At 36.3% G+C, this 21,450-nt stretch overlaps 1 protein-coding gene across 4 annotated transcripts in view; it reads left to right on the forward strand.

Moving 5' to 3' along the window:
- Window positions 1-18,601, forward strand: part of gem (transcription factor CP2 like gemini) — a 30,367-nt gene extending 11,766 nt beyond the window's left edge. For 2 of the 4 annotated variants that reach the window (XM_046617649.2, XM_046617651.2), the window contains 9 exons: window positions 2,275-2,355; window positions 4,235-4,474; window positions 5,197-5,341; window positions 5,689-5,925; window positions 6,270-6,518; window positions 7,647-7,723; window positions 14,736-14,931; window positions 15,759-16,218; window positions 16,462-16,909. In XM_046617649.2, the coding sequence (XP_046473605.1) occupies window positions 2,275-2,355; window positions 4,235-4,474; window positions 5,197-5,341; window positions 5,689-5,925; window positions 6,270-6,518; window positions 7,647-7,723; window positions 14,736-14,931; window positions 15,759-16,218; window positions 16,462-16,511 (1,735 nt within the window). In that variant the 3' untranslated portion in view covers window positions 16,512-16,909. Of the gene's footprint in view, window positions 1-2,274; window positions 2,356-4,234; window positions 4,475-5,196; window positions 5,342-5,688; window positions 5,926-6,269; window positions 6,519-7,646; window positions 7,724-14,735; window positions 14,932-15,758; window positions 16,219-16,461; window positions 16,910-17,162 lie in introns of those variants that run through there. The other 2 variants (XR_006882225.2, XM_046617650.2) reach the window with 2 other exon arrangements.
- Window positions 18,602-21,450: the final 2,849 nt, after the last annotated feature.

Here is a 21,450-nt window from a genome sequence, read left to right on the forward strand (position 1 = left end):
GCTAGTAACATTTTCCCAAAGTTGGCTACGCCTAGCCTGTAAACTAAGATTAGTTACAATTGTCGAGCGGAGTTTTTTCAGGAGAACCTCTCGATATATACATATAGACATGTACATACGTAACAAACGTAAATTATCACCCGCAATATTAATATCGTAGTAAACAGATGAGTAAATTATAAATAGATTAACAGTCATTCACCGAGGTTCAAAAGTGGGGAAGTTAATTTTACGATAACATATTTTACCCCTTCTTCTTTCACTCTACACGTAAAACATACCACGCGTAAAACTTTCAAACTCCGAATCGAGAGAGAAGAAACAATAAAATTGAAAAAAAAACAAGACCATTTTATTTAAAAATAAAATTCTCGTCAATAATCGTTATTTTTATTTTACTTGCTGATTCACTTTTTCTTCTCTCTCTCTCCACCATTATCTGATCATCGCCATACATACACTATTCTCGACCGTCTAATTTACCGGATATAACCGAATCGTCTGACCCCCTCTCATTCACTCATTCGCTCTGCAAAACCGGCGTTAACCAGTTGAAACGGAAAAGGATGCCGCCCGGTAATCGCGTAGTAAAAAACGATAGCAGTTCTCGTTCGGCTTTAATTTTGTTTTCGTCTTAAACGTATCTCGCAATCAGCCAAGAAGATATACATTTTTTTTTCTATCCGTATCCTCAAGCTTCTTTCCTTCTCTTCGTATCCACTCGATCAACCTTTTATATTCTTTCCATGCTGCACACAATACTGCTATAATCGCAAATTCTATTATAAAAACAGTATCTTTAATACACATATTCTCGTTATTTAATTCAGGTTCATTTCCTTTACACACGTATACTTGCAATATTTATTATCAAGTATTCGGCGCCGAAATTGAGCAGAAAAAAAAAAAAAAAAAAAAAACAAGAAAAAATTGGCAACCCTTTTACGATAATCGTGCAAATCGAGAACATTTCTGCCTATCAATGATATCTGCGAAACGTGCGAAGGTCTTTTATTAAACGATCCGATCATCATTTTACAGCCCCGTCCGGATCTTACCAGATTTTCCAGTTTAACTGCAGCAGCTCGTATTATTATTATTATTATTATTATTATACATGTGTGTGTGTGTATAATTTATACACGACACAAATAATGTATAATATAATGCCGTGTATAATGTTAGGTGTTAAACCTTAACGATTACATATGTATATTTTTCTTACACATAGGTATATATGATATAATAACCAAACTCGGCGCGGCATTCGTAAGGATTTTCTGTGTACGGGAGAACAACGCGTTTCGAATCGAGGAACTTAGCGAGCCAAAACTTGTCGTCATTTAGAATTTTACGCGATAAAAACACGTCGATTCGATTGTTTATTTTTGTTCTTTTTCTATGCATTATTCTTTTTACCATCTCCGCGCCGAAAAAAAATTTTACAATCAATGAAAAAATAAAAAAAAAAAAACACCACTCGTCACAGAAAATGTGATTCCTCGGAATTTTTCTTTTTTTTTTCTCTCTCTCTCTTTTCTCTATTCATCTCCCCGATTGCGTATCGATCCGGTTCTTTTTTTTTTTTTTTTTATAAAATAGCTCAACATCGTACGTCGCATATATATATATATATATATATATATTGTATATATATATAGTAGTAAGAATAAATTCATCGAAACTTTAAGAGGAAAGAAAACAATTGAATTCTCGATATTTGATTATACGAGAAAAGTATTCGATCGTATATATTTATTACAGTTTTAAATGGCAATTGTGAAAATGACACGATTAATCGATGCTGCAGACGGTGCGAAGATATTTTATTGAAAAATAAAATTAACGCAAAATGCTGTGCGTAAAACCGAGGTGAAAAAAACGTAATATTAATATATTATACCTCGTGCTCGCATATTATATAGTATTAACCATACGTATACCTATATCGTCCGGTATAACATGTGTACCTAATAGATTTTGATTAGATAACGAACCGCTTTCAGCTAGTTTATATCGCGTCTATTTTTCTCACACCTATATACGCACGATATTACAATAGATGTACAACAGATCGTTATTTATCATTTTATGTTATAATTTTTCCGATTTTATACAATATTCTCGTCCCAATTAGAAGTTTAAAAAAAAAAATGTTGTAATTTTCCCTCAAGTTCTTCTCTCGAAATTTCGTCTTTACAATTATAATACCGCGTCTTAACGAATTTTATTATTTTCTTTGTCATTTTGATTTTTCAACAAAATATGTTTCAGCGAGGCGTTGCTGGGCTTGCCGTCATTGACAGTTTTCAAACAGGAAGCACCGTCGCCCGAAAATCATCACAACAATCCAAGGTAAAAACCCCTCGAGTCACGCTCTGTGATTTATTACAATTTTCACATTCTCTTTTACCCTATTCTGCCCCCTTCCTTATCATCTCGCGGAAGATTTTTTACATCGTTAATAATTGTAAGAGACTGCGAACAAAGAAAAAAAGAAACAAGAAAATTACAACATCAAGAAAAGATCAATACGTCTGTGTTACTAAATAACACACATGCGTACATTATTCATGTACATATACAAATTTAGAATATAGGCATGTCCGCGTCACGGAAAATAAATTATATTATTGCTCCATTTCAATATTATACATATTTTATGAAATCCGACTTGCTTTATCCATATATACCATTCGAGCATATATTTTCACAATTGCAACGTGCGTTGAAAACAAAAAATAAAGAAAGAAAACGCGCCGCAGACTTTTGCTGCATCATCCTATAATATTCAAGTACAAATGCAAGCATAAATATCATGTCAATTACAATTTTCTTCTCTCCCTTTTCCTTTCCTTTCTCTCTCTCCGAAAAGTTTGTCCAATATTATCATGGATACAAGTAAACTTATTATATATAGTAAAGTAAACTTATTATATATATATGCATGTACGTACACCGCTCGTTCGATAAAGATAATTATTTTTACGCAGTTCTGTAGCTCAGTGTATGTATAAACGTGATATATACGCACACTTGCATACATACTATTACTGCACTTCAATAATTACACACGTCTACGTCTATATACATACATATATATATATATATTAAACGTATTACGTGTGTAACAAAAATTCCATAAATCATTGATCAATACCTAATAGTGTGCATTAACTTGACTCTGATACGATTTCCTTCGATTTCTCATCTCTCTCTCTCTCTCTCTCTCTCTCTCTATTTCTCTCGCGACTCGACGATTTACTTCGCTTCGTCTCGATCTGTCTCTCCGGCTCTTTCACTGTGCACATAAGATACGCACGTACACATGCGTATTATGCTTATGCGTATCGCAAGAGAACTGTGAGATCGCGTCAACAAGCAGCTGCCGAGATCACTCACACATTATGTTATACCTACTAGTCGCCAAGTGGCTTTCGATCGCGTTGTACATTATTAAATACACACGTGCTGTCGCCGAGCCTTACGAATCGACCGTCTTACAGGTATACGCGTATACGCGTTGCACGGGACGTCTCCGAGTTCCAAATTTCTGCTTCTTTAACATTTTTACATTTTTCAAATCTTTTTTTTTATTTCGCAGTATAAACTGCATACATATACATGTATAAAGAAAAGTATCGAATAGAAAAACGAAAAGATTAATTTTGAAATGAGAACTCCGACCGAAGTAGATTCAGCGACTCCTTCCTCGCTTCTCTTCAACCTTTTGTGAGTACAATATATTACGCGTGTATAAACAGATTCAAATATAAATACATATACCTGAATAAAATTGACGAAAAGAAAGAGAATTGAGTGTATATACGTAATGTGTATTATATGTGTACGGGGGAAAGAGTAGACGGATTGTTAGAAAAGAACGACAAGATAAAAAAAATAAAAATAAAGACAAAACAAAAACGACACTGCAACTAACCGATAAAAGCAAGAAATTAGCGATATGAAAATAATGCGAAAATGAGTGGAAATTTTTACACCGTCGTTATCGAAACTCTATATAGTTTATACGTATGTCAAACAATTTTCAAGAGTGCAAAAAAAAATAAATAAAAGGTGTCATATTTTAGTTATAAAAAAAAAAAAAAACCACGATCGTCGTATCGTATAAACCTGTAATGTCACTTGCGTAATTTAATTGAAAAAAGTTTCAATTACTTATTTATTAATTATCGAAAATTTTTCTTCTCATTCCTTGTTCGATTCCCGCCAGTTTGAATCATGTGTCGCAACGCGGTATCAACATTCAAACCGGAAACGGATCGTCCGTCGTCGGAGTCATGGAGGCTGACAGTAACAACAACAACAACAACGGTCACAACGGTACGGGACAAACGGCCAACAGTCTTCACCAGCTCTTGTACTCGAACGACAACGAATACTCGGCGACATCCGGTGTCGGTAATCAGGTGTCATCGTCGCAGCAGGGAATCGAGTGCAACGAAGATTGCAGGTAAACGGAAATGCTTGCGATCTTGTGTCGATCCTCGTGCGTTTTTAGATAATAAGAGAGGTGAAAAAAAAAATATTACATTGCGTACCAAGGGAATAATCGACTTTTATTCCTACGTTACGCATAGGACTTTATTCCCGACTCGACTCTGGCTCCACATTATTGACTTGAAAGTGTTTCCCTTTTTTACACGATCCATCGGTATGAAAACTATAATATTAATCGAAGTGTACTGTAATACAGAAAGAGATGCACATGAAAATGGAAAAGAAAGAGAGAAAACCAGAAACACCGGAAAAATCAAAATACAAATGCGGGAGACAATCGTTACTTTTTTCCCCCCACAGATGAGGGGAAAAAAAAGCAAAGAGGGAATAATATGACACTTTCGTCTCGCTCTTCGGGTAAAAAAAGTCAACGTTGTAGTTCAGTCGGGAATAAAAAAAAATAACATATTGAAGTAAAAGAAGCGTTGAACCTGTCGATACGCGAACGTCATTGCATTTGATCCGTGTGACGTATTGAAATTCGCAACAAAAAAATAAATCCAACGACAAGCAAAACACGCGCCTCGTTGACGCAATTTTCTGCAATTATTACAAAACGTTGTTCATCATATATATATAATATCTGAGAACATGGATATGAATGTGTAAATGTTACGACAATATCGCTTGTAAAATTATTATCACTGTTATTATAATAATGAATAAACGTTACAGATTCCAGTACGTATTGGCGGCTGCAACCAGTATAGCGACAAAAATAAACGAGGAAACTTTGACCTATCTGAATCAGGGTCAATCGTACGAGATCAAGCTGAAGAAACTGGGTGATTTGTCCGGTTATCGTGGAAAAATTTTAAAGGTATTTTCATTATGTACCATGACCTAATTATGCGCATCAGCATGCGTATAACATACGAAATATCATCTTGAGACAGATTCGTGCCGTTTGTGATTTAAAAATCTCACGCAACGCTTTTTTGATCATTCGTTATCAAGTAAAATGTAAAATATATTGAGACCGATAAAATTACACACATTGTATACACGCGTGATCGAGGAAAAAGAAAAAAAATCAACCGATAAAATTTGTCCAACCCAACGTAAAATAAAATTTAAAATAATAATCAAACGTGCGTTGTATGCAAGAATTGAATACGCAATTCGTGAGATTAACGGCCGAACAGTTCTACAATTTTCCGCTTTAAGGGATACCCGACATTTTTGTTCCAGTCCTCGATAAGGATATGCTTTCACGAGCGCCGCCTCCAGTACACCGAACGCGAACAAATGCTCGCCTGGCAGAGAACGAGGCCCGGCGAACGTCTCCTCGAAGTCGACGTACCCCTGAGCTACGGCATAGTCGACATCCGTCAGCCCTCGCCCTCCAGCAACGTCGTGGAATTCATGTGGGACCCAACCAAGGAGGTCGGGGTTTACATCAAGGTACGCAAAACAAGTAGGGAAATTATCTACGCGTAACGAGCGGTAATTTATGGAGCGGGCAAACAACCAGCGGTCTCGTAACGCGGAATGATTTTTAGGTTTGCAATTCGAAAAAAAAAAAAAAAATCCCGGTAAGTAAATTACATAGAACGAGTAGGCAAGTAAACCCAGAGGAAAGATAGCGAGCGGAAATATATCGAGCGGTCTCGTAACGAGAGTTCTTACATCGCGTTACGATTTTCACCTTGAAACAAAGAAACCTTCTCGTCATTTCTAACGTGCAAACACTTATCGAGCGGAAATACATCGAACGGGAATAATCATCATTTTCCACGCGTACGTAGGTCAACTGCATAAGCACGGAATTCACCCCTAAGAAACACGGGGGTGAGAAAGGCGTCCCCTTCCGCATCCAGGTGGAGACGCGCGTAGCGGGAGGAACGAGGCTTCACGCAGCCTCCTGCCAAGTCAAAGTATTCAAGCTGAAGGGAGCCGACCGTAAGCATAAACAGGATCGTGACAAGGTGTTCAGGAGGCCTCCCCACGAACAGGACAAGTACCAGCCCAGCTACGACTGCACCGTACTTTCGGACGTCAGTATAATGATAATATAATAACAACAACAACGCAAAACAATAAAAATAATAAAAAATAACACCAACTGTAAGAACGATCATTTCGACGAGTCTATTCTATCTTCTTTTTCTTTTTTTTTTTTTATGTCTTCGCCTTAGATGATCATTTCTTTTTTTTTTCTTCTCGTCTCGTCTTGCAAATATCTTCGGCATTTTTTTTTCTTTTCTTTTTCAACTTCAAAACTCGATAATTAGTTGGAGAATTCTCCTCGTTTGATACCGACGTTACACACGGCAAATTTCATGCAAACCCGACCAACGTCTGATCTTCGCTATTTTTAGTTGACTTTATAAAAATTTTTTGCAACTGTCCCGACTCTCAAACAGTAACCCCGAATTTTTACAAATTTTTCATTCAACTTCGCAATTATTCATGCATATTTAAAGTGAGTTTGTAGAGGACCTTTTTTAAAATTCTCAAAAAATTCTCGGTAACTGTATTTTCTACTTCAAACATTGGGCTGATTTTTATTCCATCTTTTTCAGCACCTTCAATTTTTGTGAACAACGGAAACATTATTTGAACGGCCAGAAAATTCCCGGGGAAATTCTCAAAGCTTCTATTTTTCACATACAACGTTTCTCAACCATTTCGATTACGGAGCGATTTTTGTCTGTTTTTCATTCGTACATAATGAAACCGGTCTAGAAATGTTCTTGTTTAAAAATAAAAGTTTTGAGAATATTTTTGAAATTTTCAAACCGTGTATACAATTTTTTAGCTAAACGAAAAGATTAAAACTGTTAAAAAGGAAAGAAAAATAATCGGCTCTTCATGGATCCGGTCTCGAAGCTTTTGAAAAAGAAGAAATAGTCTACCGAGAACGTTTGAAGAATCTTAAATAAGCTCCTTTTCCAAATCACTCTCAACATTTATAAATAATTAACCAGTTGAATAAAAAATCTGCAAAAATTTCGGATACCGTTTCAGAGTCTGTACAATTTGTGATAAAAATTTTGAATAAAAAATAAAAAACGGCGATGTTCAGACGTTGGTTAAATTCGAATGTAATTCCCCGCGTACAAGCAGATATGCATATGTGTATGTATATACACGTAATATACGTATTACGTTTGTGATTACAGATTCCACTCGATTGTTTGACGTCGCCGAGTCCAGATCCACAAAACGACGGCAGTCCCTTTGCTCCGAGCGATGCAGCGTGAGTAGTGAAAGTCGCTTTCAGAGATAAAAAAAAAAAAAAAAAAAAATAGCATAAACCATTCCGTCAATTCCGAAGCCAGCGTGCTCATACATTATTATATCTAGCTCGATGCAGTTTATTCTCATGTTCTCGAAATTTACACGAATTATAATTAGTCGGCTCGTCCGGGAGCAACGGCACATTCTAAATTCCATACATAAAATATATACACATGTATATATGACCTCGTTTGACCGAATTTTATATACATATATATATATATTTATATATCCACACAATATGTATGCACATACGTACATATGTGTAATACAGGTTTATTATTACGTCACCGCATGCGCTTAATCACCGACAAAATCCGGATACATCCCATTCAACCGAATGATATTAATTCAAGCCGAATATGTATTTCACACACGTATATAGGTGGACATGTATATATATATATACACGTATAATATGTACACATTGTTACATATATACAGCATTATGCGTGAATTCCGTTGACAGTAACGATCATTTCGATTCATACGAGTTATATAGTTAGGTATGTGCATACGTGCCGTACATACATTGTACGTATGATGAAAAGTGTTAGCTTGCAAACTGGGCCGAAAAAACTACGGACACATATGCACGTAAGTATTCGTACGCATATGCACGTCCGCGTAGATTAGCAACGGCGAACTTTCGAGGTCGAATGTTAAACTGTCGGATCACGTTCCGTGTCGTATCAGTGAAAAAATTAAACGCGTTTGATACATTGTATAGCCTACAATTGTAATAAATGATGAGACGTCAATTCTCGCCTATTACAATGTTAACGGTGAAAAAAAAAAATATAAACTTAACACGTGCCTATGCAATTGAAACCACTGTACGTCTCGCAATCTTTTCGCCGCCTGCGTATACAATGATATCCAAGTAAAATTTTAGCCCCGAAATTAATTTTTTTTCCTTCAAAGGGATGAACAAAAAATTCGACAAGAAAGGAGAAAGAAATTGACACAAAATTCATTTCACTTTCGATCGATTATCGTTTCGACCAGCTACTTCGAATACTAATATCCAGTCTTAATACTTGGTATCTATAAGTATGTTCTCATTGCTTAAAGCTTTTATCAATCACTGCCGCCAAACGAGGTACAAAACCGCAAATTATTTTTTTCTAAAAACACTCTAATGCATTATACATGCATACAGACTCCGACATCGCTCCTTCAATTATGTTAAAAAATTCAACATTCATAGAGATACGTCTAAGTACAACATAAAAGTACCCACATTGTACATTAACCAATTCTTCCAAATACCAAATTGACACAGTTGCAAAACCGATAAAATCCGGTAGATTCTGACTCGCTTCGCGACAGTGGAAGAAAACTAAAAAAAAACACAAACTCCGCTATACACACACACTCCTGAATTTTTCTCTCTCCCCCTTCTCCCTAGAATTTTCACCAAAACAAATTATCGCTAATTAAATCTAGCAACAGCTGATGAAGTAAAAAAAAACAAGGACCATAAAACGGAACGAAGAATATCATTTGAAATAAATAAAAAAAAAATATTCCAAACTCGACGACGTGTTTGTTTAAATACTGTATACGCGTAGGATAGGTAGGCAGGTACAACGACAAATCGTTATAAACTAAATCTCGAATAATCAAGACAGACAGAGAGAGAGAGAGTAAGTTTGTATGAAGAATGCTCGTGTACGATAGGCAACGGTTACCGCATATTTTTATACGACAACTACGCTGATGATAATAATGATTACGACATCACCTTTACGATTAGATATCTCTTGTTTTCTTTTCATCGTTGTCATTGTTGTTGTTCTTATCGCTATCATTACCGTTATTGTTTTTATTGTTTTTATTGTTATTATTATTGTCGCCGATGCCGCATCGTTACCAATACTATCCTCGCTCTTATACGCGTACCTATGCATGCATGAACCTGCGTGTGTGTCGTAGGAGGTATTGGAGGGAGCGTGTTGCGTGTTGCGTGTGGGGGTATTAAACTGGTTGAAACCGGTGCAATCCGGCAGAGGGGAACCGACAACACGTCCCCGGGCCAGGCTCAAACACAATTCAGACCTTGCTACGAGCACAGAGAAAGAGAGAGAGAGAAAGAGAGAGTTTTGTTCATCACCCGTGGCAACGAAAACTGATTTTTTAAAAAGAAAAAACAACAAAAACCCGAACCTACGTTTATAAAGCAACGTCAAATCGTATTTTATAAAATTGTCAAAGGCCTCGTATTTCAACAATCTTGCACTGCGGAATAAGCGTTAATTGCGTAAAATTTTACCGTCGCGATTGTAAATTGCATTGTTTCATTTGTTCTTGAAATAAACGTGGTAGAAATAAGAAAATAATTTTGTTTTTTTTTATTCAATTGGAAAAGGACAGTAATAATAAACGATATTCCGTTACGAAGAAAGTATCGATAATAATAACGTCAGTGAATACGCTTCTGAGTGTGTAATAATATTTTTGAACAATAAAGACGTAAACGAACAAAGTAAAAAATAATAAGATTCGAGTTAACAAATATCAAATAATACTCCCCGTGATATCGTCGACGGATAAACTTCCTTCGCCATGATCCATCGTTAGAAAAGATCTCGTTTAGTTAATTAATTAATTGTATTAATTAATTAACCCCATTTTTACTTGTTGTTCTTATTTTTTTTTTTTTTTTTTGTTTTTTTTTTTCTTGTATACATCGTCCGTATCGTTGTATATTATTTTCTCTTCGTGGTTTTTCTCTGTTGTGTAAAACAAGAGGAAAAAAAATTCCAAAAAAAAAAAAATAAATAAAGCACAATATCTCACGAAAATTAAATAAATAATTTAAAATAAAAAAAAACAACAGCAACGGTAACAGTGAACGATTGTTGTCTAACAAGTGGCAGTGCGATATAGCTGTGACATTTTGTTTCATATATGATACAATTGTAAATAACATAAACGAACGTGCGCCTAATTTTATACCTAGTGTTTAACAGCTTCGTATACATGATACGTATCGCATATATATATAATTTCAACCGACAAACCCTGTTAATATATTAATACTTATCACGCGCGTCGTGTAAAAACACGGGTATTTTATACCGCAGTGAGAGTAAGAGAACTTTAATAAAATCCACGAGATAATTGAATAAATAAAAACAAATAAATTACACGAAATATCGATTAAACCGCAAGCAGCAGCGGTGGCGTGTCCTGCACATCATCGTCCTCAAACTAGCGTCCGTATGCGTCGATTTTCACGTTCGGTTTATATCCGTGTACCAGTTCAGTAGATTTTACCGTTTAAACATCGAACCGAGACACCGGGCGCAAGAAAGAAAATAAAATAACAAACAAACAAACAAGCAAAAAAAAAAAAAAGAACACCCTCTGTTTCGATAACACTTGTAAAGAAACTTAAACAAAAAAATAATTACACAGGATTAATAATAATAACAACAACAACAACAGTATTAATAATAAATAAATACGCTGGTAAAAGGACAATCCGAACCGCCGTTGGAATGCCCGAGTCTTGCCAATTTGCGACTGCAAGGATCGCCTGCGTCAGCCGTCGTATTTGCAAACTACCTTCGTCCGCGATTAACAACAACGATTCGTACAATTTTGAGAAATTTGTAAAAATTAACGATTCGCCCCGTCGCCCTCCGATCAACCCAAACAACCGTAACTCCGGATCGATTATAATCGCCGAACTGCCGGCCACAATTCATTTGTCGCATCTCGACCGACCCCTCAGATGACGAGCAGCAAAGCCGCCAAAAAGCAAAAAGGCAAAGGCGGTTTGATTGCAGCGGAGCTAATCCGTTGCTATATTGTACGTAAAAGTAAATGAAAAAGGTGTGAAATTATATATACATGTATATATGTGTGTGTATCGCACGCGAGGAAATAAATAAGAAAAATCGTTTCTGTGCGTTGAAAAATTTGAAGAAAAAAAAAAAATAAACAAATAAAAAAAAAAAAACTGTCACATGTTACGTTGTAATACTGTACGAGGATAAATATGACGAAAATGTCGATGTACGGTTTGTTGAAAATGCATATGACGATAACGATGATAATTACAGAAGCAGCAACAACGAAAACAACAACGATGGTCAACAACGTGGAGAAATTTCGTCCCGATCTCACCGCGTGCCCATCATCCATGAAAGCAATGAACGTCCAACAATTTGAATTGTTCTTATCAGGGATTGAATCGTCGTTGATTAAAAAAACCCGCTTCTGACGTCGAATTCCAGGTCGAAATAAAAGAAGAACGGTGCAGATAAAAAATTCGAGAAGAAAAAGAAAAGGAAAGAAAGAGAGAAAGAAATACTACGCAATAGTAAAATCTGCGCTGTTACATCAGCAGAATTCAAGTATACGATATAAATATTGTCCACACAACAATTGCATATCCGGTTAAAAGCGGATCCTCCTATCTCTCTGCATCTTTATCAAATAAATATCTATCTATATACATATATATATATGTATATATATATATATATATTATATACATACATACAGATATATAATTCATGTATAAACGTATATAATACATAATTTGTACAAGTGTACAAACTACTGGTTGATGAGAGAAATATCGCGGATTGAAAATCTGCCTATAACCAACCTCAGCCGCTGAAAACCGGGCGAAGTAATAAACCGAACGAAGATCGGTTCCGTTCCTGATAAATACATCGCGTTCAGTTTCTTTCCAACACAAGGAATTTACATATCATTCGAGGTTACGATCATACGGTGTAATATCGTATAAATCGCAGTTTTTTTTTTTTTCCTTTTTTTTTATCGTTTCTTAAATTAACATTGTATTGTATAAAAACGTACGTGCGTGTTACAACAATTACTATTATTCTTATGCACACCAATTTATCCACCGTTGAATTAGAAACGATATCGAAAGAAATAAAAGTGACTATCTTTGATTAACAAAGAGATAATTCGAATAGCGTGAGACTGCCGATGAGGGTGGAAGGAAATTAGAGAAGTTAAGAATAGCTCAGTCACCCCGGTGTGAGATCGGATGAAAAAAGATTCATCAATCAAAGTTGTACGTGGACGGGTATAATGCACGGAGTGTTAATTGGTGCCAATTGACCGATAGAGGAAGAAAAGAGATAAAGAAGAAACGGTTACAGACATAGACGCAGAGAGTAACAGAGAGAGAAAAAGATAAAGCGGAACTAACTGCAGTGCAATTGAATAATAATAGTAAGAAGAAGACGAAGAAGAAGAAGAAGAAGAAGAAAAAGAAGAAAGAAGAAATTACATTTTGTAAACATTTTATACAAGACTGTCGCATAGATACAAGCCAAACGTAAAACGAACAAACAAACAAACAAATCATCATCATCATCATCATCATCATCGTCGTCGTCGTCATCGAGAAATATAAATTATACATCAACTAAAGTCCGATAATATAAAACGAAAATGTTCAAAACGTTTTTGACATCGGATTTGAGAAGCGGATGGAGGCGTCATAACGGGGGTCCATCTTCAGGGGCGGCGGGAAATTCAAAAATTTGTCTAATCGAGCACAAGGTTACGATAAGTGGCGGTGCTTCGGGGATAGAAGTCGTGGCTAGATTCGTTCACGCTTTGCCGGAAGTCCGCGGGGAATTAGGTAGAACCTGGCGTGGCGGTCTCGTCGGTCTGACGCTGAGGAGGATCAGGAATTCGACGAAAAGAATCGGGGCCAACGGACCGCCGAAGTGCACGTTCAAGATGAGAGCTGTCGCGATGTAAGAATCGACGAATATTCGGAAACAAGTGTTCGAAGCGAAAGAAGCGATTGAACAAACATTTGAAAGCTGTCTCACGGGGCGGGGTTGAAATTCCAAAAGCTTCTAATCACGAATTTTTTGGCGGCGAAACTTGAAGTGAAGAATTCAAACTTTGACCAAACGTCAAAGTTTCGAATGGGCAAAATGACGAGTCAAAGTTCCGAAATGAGAAAACTTAAAATTCTGAAACATCGAAATTCCGAATGATCCAAGATTTTCGGTTCTGTGAATTTCTGGCTTGGTGAAATTTTTCACCAATTTGATCCTTCTTTGTTTAGGATTTCCGATATTTTTATTTTCGTAATCCCGGTCATTTTGATTTTCGGTTTTCCTAATTTTTTTTTTAGAGTATGTTTTGATTTTCGGAACTTTGAGCCGTCGGTTTTCCGACCATTCGAAACTTTGCTGTTTCGTAAAAGTTTGATTTGGAACTTTTCGAACCTAAACTTGAACCCCGCTCTTGTCTCACTTATCTGTAAATCATACGTAATATTATATAATGAAAATCATCCCCGCGAAGTATTCAAATATACTTTAAAACACTGAATCACAACATTACAAACAAACGATCACGTTAACAACATTATAGAGAAATCAGAATATTGTACAATTTTTCTTCGCTGAAAAAAACTATGCCAACTACTTATAGTTTTCCAAAAACAAGCGTCCGGATTTATGTAGATTTCAAATAACGATATTTACAGGTTACATATTTCTTGCTGAATCGTAAGTTCATCGTCTGTAAATTATTATACAATAATTATTGCGTGTGCTATTTTTAATTAGATCATTCGATCTAACTATACAATTTATTTGGACGAACACAAATAGTCAAATCATCCGATTTCTCTAACATGGTTAATGTATTAAGATGTTTGGAATTGAAAATCCAGCGTTCAAGACATTTTTGTTTCGAATATCAAAGGTCCTCTTTAAAAAAGATTCAATATTTATTATTTGGAAAATTTTTTGCGACCCGACTGTATATCCCACGCGGTCTTAAATAAAGCTGTGAAAAAAATGAAATTTTATAGAATAATCGCTACAACGTTTGTAAGGAAAGAAAAAGAGAGATCGATTGATTGATATACGTTACGTATCGTAATTCCCCTTAATTTTCGTCAACCGTGTCTTTAATTTTGGCTTCCTTCAATCACGAATAATAATTTTCAGAACGCCGCAGAGTCGAGCAGCAATGGGAGGCAGTTCGTCACCGGTCGCAGGTCCGATACCGATGTCGGTAAATTCGTCAGGAGTATTACCACTGGTATCCGGAAACCCGGAAACGGCAAAAGAATCTACAAGCCCAGCATCGTCCGTACCGTCACCGGCCACCATTTTACCCGAACAATCTTGCGTCGAAATGAACGTTAGTTATATCAAATGTATTCTATAAAATCCTGCGCCCTGCGTGACACATTTTTCAATTTATTTTAGCAAGCAAAAAAAGAAAAAACAGAAAACTGAACCTTCAATAGCAAAATAAATTTTCTCGTTCTATTTCGATCTTGTTAAACCGAATAAGTAGAATTGAAAAGGAGAATGAAAAAAGGCTTCGAGTGTAATTTTTGTAAACCGAAGTGACATTTTTTTTTTTTTTTTTCTGAAGAAGAAGAAGAAGAAGAAGAAGAAGCAGAATCGAAGAGGAGAATTAAAAAAAGCTACAAGTCCCATTTTTTCGAACAAGGTGAATTGAAAACAAGAATTTCAACTTTTTTTCGAAAATAAATTACACTCACAGCCTTTTTGTAATTCTCCTCTTAAATTCTTTTACATCGGTTAAAAAAATGCTATTAAAAAATTGTTTTCAAACTTCAGCTTCGTAAATTCAGCTGAGCTAACTTTCGAAAATACTTATTTATTCAACTTCCAATCATATGTGTGAAACGAAGCAACGCTGCACAAGTTTCAAAATCCAAATTTACACGCATCGAAGGTTCGCAATTTCCTGACCTTTTGGTCATCCAAAAACCACCCAACGTTACCCAAAGTTATACGTAAAAAAAAAAAAGAAAAATATCAGAGAATTTTGAATTTATCAACGAGAAAAGTCAGGGCATTTTACTTCATCAAAATTGTCGCCACCCTGAAAAGGAAACCAACGAATGCCTCGAAACTCTTGCCCGACGACATCGAATGATAACAATAAGGTGTAAAAAAATAGTAAAATAGAAAATTCCTTTTTCATTTCCCCAGACAACGACGTTGCCGACGTCCTTATCGCCGGAGGCAAACGCGTCACAGACGAGCAGCTGGTTGAGAGCCGGTCGTTTCCACTCGTTCGAATCAACGTTCGCTAGTTTCTCAGCATCGGACATACTGAGATTATCGCGCGACGATTTGATCCAGATATGCGGCCTGGCCGACGGTATCCGGCTGTTCAACGCCCTGCACTCGAAGCCACCCTCGCCGAGATTGACCCTCTACCTTTCGGCGGAAGGTAGTGGCGCCCTCTGGAGGGCCGTTTACCTCGACACCCTGACCAGCAGCGCCCTAGCCGTCAAAGTTCACACCGCCCTCGGAGCCCACGGACCCCCCCAAGACAGACTGCACTCGGTGGTCATACTCGGACCCCAGGGAATCCACGTTCTCGTGACCGACGATCTCGTCGCGAACATGAAGGACGAGAGTATGTACGTCGTAGAGACCGTAAAAGGTACGAAATGCGAATAGACGGATTTAACGTCAAAATCAAAAAAGGAATCGAGTGAAACCTGTCGGAATCACTTTATAATTGAATCACAAATCTTGATGAAAATAGATAAAACTAGTATCATTGTCGGTTACAATCAAGCAAGCGCAATTCCGTAAATAAATCCTTCGCAAAAAAATATTCAACTAACACAGAAACCGGCAAAATTTTAATAGGCAAATAAATCATACTTCTTTCTTATTTCAGACGCGAACAGCGATCGTTACAAAATACTTCTGAAACCATCGTCGCGTTGAGAATAACATCCATAGTTGTTTCACCCCTTAATAACGATAGAGATCTGCTGCGTATACCTGAATCTTCCGAACATCCAAATCGACCACGATTATAAACGAGAATTCAGATGACGAGACGAACAGATAAAGAAGAACACAACGGCGATTTCAGGTAGAAAAAAAAAAAAATAGTTGCAACGCAGCGTTTTAAACGCGCCTAATTATAGTCTACAATATGTAATAACTTATCATTTCGTTTATACATGTTAAGATATTGTCATTGTTATATGTAATACGTTTGAGAATCGATCTCTGAGAGATTGACGTAAACAACAACAGTAATAATAATATTGATAATAACAACAATAATGATGTGAAAAGAGAAAAAAAAAGTAAAGAATGAAAAAATAAATGAACCATAAGAAAGCCGAGGATATAATACCTCGAAAAATATTATATCCAGATATAATTATAGTTTCGATGATCGAAATGAAAATGTAAACGACGAAAGTCAAGATTGATTTTGTAACGCGTTCGCGATCTACTTACAGTATTGTTTGTGTTTTTCTTTTTTTTTTTTTTCTTTTTTTCTACGAAAGAAATAACAAATTGAACCACGAGGCAGCAAGAAAGAATCATTCTTGTGTGTGTTTTTTTTTTTTTTTTCGTTAGTATTACAATGCTCGAAGGGAAGAATAATAATTGGACGGCAGCTGGTCTTCTGTGACGGTATAATAAATATGTGATAAAGCGAGCTTATATTGCATGCCCTGATGCATGTATAAAAATATCGGCAAGGAATTACGATTTATATGTTACATGATAAATCAAGTTCTAAATATGATATATGAAAAGTTAAAGATATTCAAGTAGCGCCTATAATTGTTGAAAATTATTATACGGTATTGATCTATATCGAAAAACGAAGAAAGAAAAAAAAAATAATTTGATTACAAAATATTTGAATTTACCTTATTGCATTATTACATTATTGGCATTCGAGTTGTAGTTTAAAATGCGAAAAACGAAAATCGTGGTTATATCGTGCAAGTGGAAATTTATTAAGGCGAAGCATCCGGTGTTGCTTTAAATAAAAAAAGAATACCCGATATTTATGTTCACATAACTCTACTAGAGTATATAATATACATATATATGCTTTTATAATTTATTATCATTATTATTATTATTATTATTATATATTCTTGGCTTCCACGTGCACATACATACATATATATATATATCTTGTATAGGTATATACGCAAAATAGATATGATTCTACACCGTTATTAACAAATCGCACACAAACACGTCATACGCCAACTTGTTACTACTTTTTACATATTTATCGAACTATAAATAGGCATGTATGTATGTATAGTACATACTTATACATGGTTGCTTGACTGACCGGTTTTTCATTTTTCATGAAACAATTTTGAAATTATAAAGATGTAAGAAAAAAAAATAAAACAACCAAAAATAGTCTCTATATTATTAAAATTGGATAATATAAATAAAGGGACACGATGCGTGTTGTAACATGTCGCCAATTACACTTGCTTCCTACAATATCGTGTCAACGTTAATAATGAGAAAATCAAAATAGTAGTAAGACAAAAAAAACAAAAAAAACAAAAAAATAAGTCCCCCGCTGTAGTGCCGATAATTTAAACATAAATTACAAACCCGGGAGAGGAATATTTGCATGCGTATTTTACCTGTATGCATAAGTATTGTGAGTATATAATTGTCGATATGTATATTGCGTGATGTCGATTTTATCAAAGCTCGCGCGATTTCAAATATTTATATGTTTACTTCTGAGTTTAGAAATTTGATAGATTAAAACCGAATAATTACCAACAGTAATAATAATCATTGACTCCTAAAAATTTCTTCTCTTCTTTTTCTTTCTTACTAGATAAAGAGAGAATATTATAGCCATTTATTATGATAATCCGGTGCCTTATATAATGATTATTTATACATATTGTACACGTATGTAATACACGAAATACGCCCAACGATACGTAATATTAGAAAATAAAAAAATTTGAAAAAAAAAACAAACAAAACAAACATATTCATACAGATATGAATATATAGTAGGTCCTTGTTCTACAACGTATTTACATACAATAGAATATTATATGTATACTCGAAAATATATATTAAAAAAAAAAAAAACGAAAAAAATGGAATAATAAAATATTTGAACAATTCTACATCTTCATTTCACCGTTATTTTATTATTACCCGTGACTTCAGATTACGTAAAGAAAAAAAAAAAAAAGTATTGATGTATGCAAAGTTTGTTCATTTATTGATAAATTATTTATTGTTAAGGCTTCTCCTGCTCCCTGGTCTTTAATTATATAATAATATCGCGATCTTACATTAAAAACGAGGTATCTAATAATAATTAACCGGATAAAATGCTTGATTCTTTTTATTTTTGACCACTTTTGATTTCAGTCTGTACCTAACTCATTTTTATCGCACTCCTGATTTACATGTATATATGTCATGAAAATTCGACGGTCATATGTAGCATCATAATGCTATGTATAATAGCTTGATAAAGAATCCGTGTAGGAGGATTTATTGTAAAAATCCCGAGCTAAGAAATACCCTAAAAATCCTTATAAATATAAATATATACGCAATTACGCAGAACAAAATTGTACGTACGTTATAAATCTGTAACAATAATTAAAACGGTACCGCTGTATTCGCCACGCGACGGAAAGAACGGTGAATAGGAAATGTTGAGAAAGAATGAAACGAAGCATATATAAACAGGTATATTGTAATTACAGTTTGCAGCTACTCACCGTATGCGGTGTAATCAGCTCTGCGATATATCCACGTTACATGCAGGGTGTACAGCACTGCTCTATGAAGACAGCACAGCCATATCTCCGAATGAAGGAAGTTGACGCGTGGCGTAAGTTGTCCAGAAGCCAATTTAAACGGTATACTTACACCGTCAATTAGTCGGCGTCGAAATTCACGAAACTGACCGAAATCTAGTTACTTAGTCTTAAACGCACGATTTTCATTAGCGAGAAACGAAGTCTTTTGTTTCAAATTGTGATTAAACGGTAGGTATTCTTTACATCCGTGAGTATTGTCAAATTCACTTTCATAACCATTCGATTTCACCACTTTTTTCACGCACTTTTATCGACGAGCAACGGGTTAGCAAAATAACGACGCGGCGGTTCGATCGTCGATTGTTTTCAACAACGTCCACTGGATGACCGAATTTTCACTCTACGAACAAATCGACACAATCGATCGAATTTTTCTACCTAAATAAACACGCGATCGATTCGATTTCACCATCCAAACGTAGCACAGGGTTACTTTTCACTTTTCACACACTTTTTCCGAACGAAATCGACCGAAAACGAGTTAAAATACACGATATTGACCGGCGAAAACTCGCGACGCGACCGGCAGGCTCGAACGGCGTTATCAAAATGGCGACACGCTATGGAGCGTCGTTTGTTTGGACCGGCGTCCTTAGCGTGACCGGATAGAACGAACAAATGCTATCGATCTCGACGATGGTTACTGTTAAAAATTACAATCACTGCTTTAGGTAACTCGACTGTATTTCGGACTCACCGAAAGATCCAGAAGCAACTTTCATCCCCGTAAACAGGCTTCGATTGATAATTCCGATAAACTTGGCCGGCTGCGACGTAGGAAGAAGGCTCGACGCAGTCAAACACATTTTTTTACATAAATAAGCACGCGATCGATTTGATTTCACCAGCCAAACGTAGAGCAGAGTCACTTTTCACTTTTCACATACTTTTTCCGAACGAAATGAACCGAAAACGGGTTAAATTCGCGATTTTGACCGGCGAAAACTCGCGACGCGACCGGCAGGCTCGAACGGCGTTATCAAAATGGCGACACGCGATGGAGCGTTGTTTGTTTGGACCAGCGTCCTTAGCGTGACCGGATTGAACGAACAAATGCTATCGATCGTGACGATGCTTATTGTTCACAATTACTTGAACGACTGTTTTAGGTAACTCGAATGTATTTTCGACTCACCGAAAGATCCAGAAGCAGCTTTCATCTCTGTAAACAGGCTTCGACTGCCGATTCCGAAAAACTTGGCCGACTGCGACGTAGGAAGAAAGCTCGACACAGTCAATCGCATTTTTCTACATAAATAAGCACGCGATCGATTCGATTTCACCAGCCAAACGTAGAGCAGAGTCACTTGTCACTTTTCACATACTTTTTCCGAACGAAATCGACCGAAAACGGGTTAAACTCGCGATTTTAACCGGCGAAAACTCGCGACGCGACCGGCAGGCACGAACGCGTTATCAAAATGGCGACACACGATAGATCGTCGTTTGTTTGGACCAGCGTCATTTGCGTGACCGGATTGAACGAACAAATGCTATCAATCGTGACGATGCTTATTGTTCACAATTACTTGAACGACTGTTTTAGGTAACTCGAATGTATTTTCGACTCACCGAAAGATCCAGAAGCAGCTTTCATCTCTGTAAACAGGCTTCGATTGCCGATTCCGAAAAACTTGGCCGACTGCGACGTAGGAAGAAAGCTCGACGCAGTCAATCGCATTTTTTTACATAAATAAGCACGCGATCGATTCGATTTTACGAGCCAAACGTAGAGCAGAGTCACTTTTCACTTTTCACACACTTTTTTCGAACAAAATGGACCGAAAACGGGTTAAAGTCGCGATTTTGACGGGTGAAACTCGCGACGCGACCGGCAGACTCGAACGCGTTATGAAAATGACGTCACGTGACGGAGCGTCGCTTGTTTCGACCGGCGTCCCCCGCACAAATTCAACAACTAAATTCACATCTAGCTGAACCGGGTTGGGAATAAATCGGAAACGTAATCGATATAGTTATACTGCGAGTTATGTTCCGTATTTAGGATCGGAATCGGGCTT

Source organism: Neodiprion pinetum, chromosome 3 (assembly GCF_021155775.2).
Source record: "Neodiprion pinetum isolate iyNeoPine1 chromosome 3, iyNeoPine1.2, whole genome shotgun sequence".
NCBI classification, from domain to species: Eukaryota; Metazoa; Arthropoda; class Insecta; order Hymenoptera; family Diprionidae; genus Neodiprion; species Neodiprion pinetum.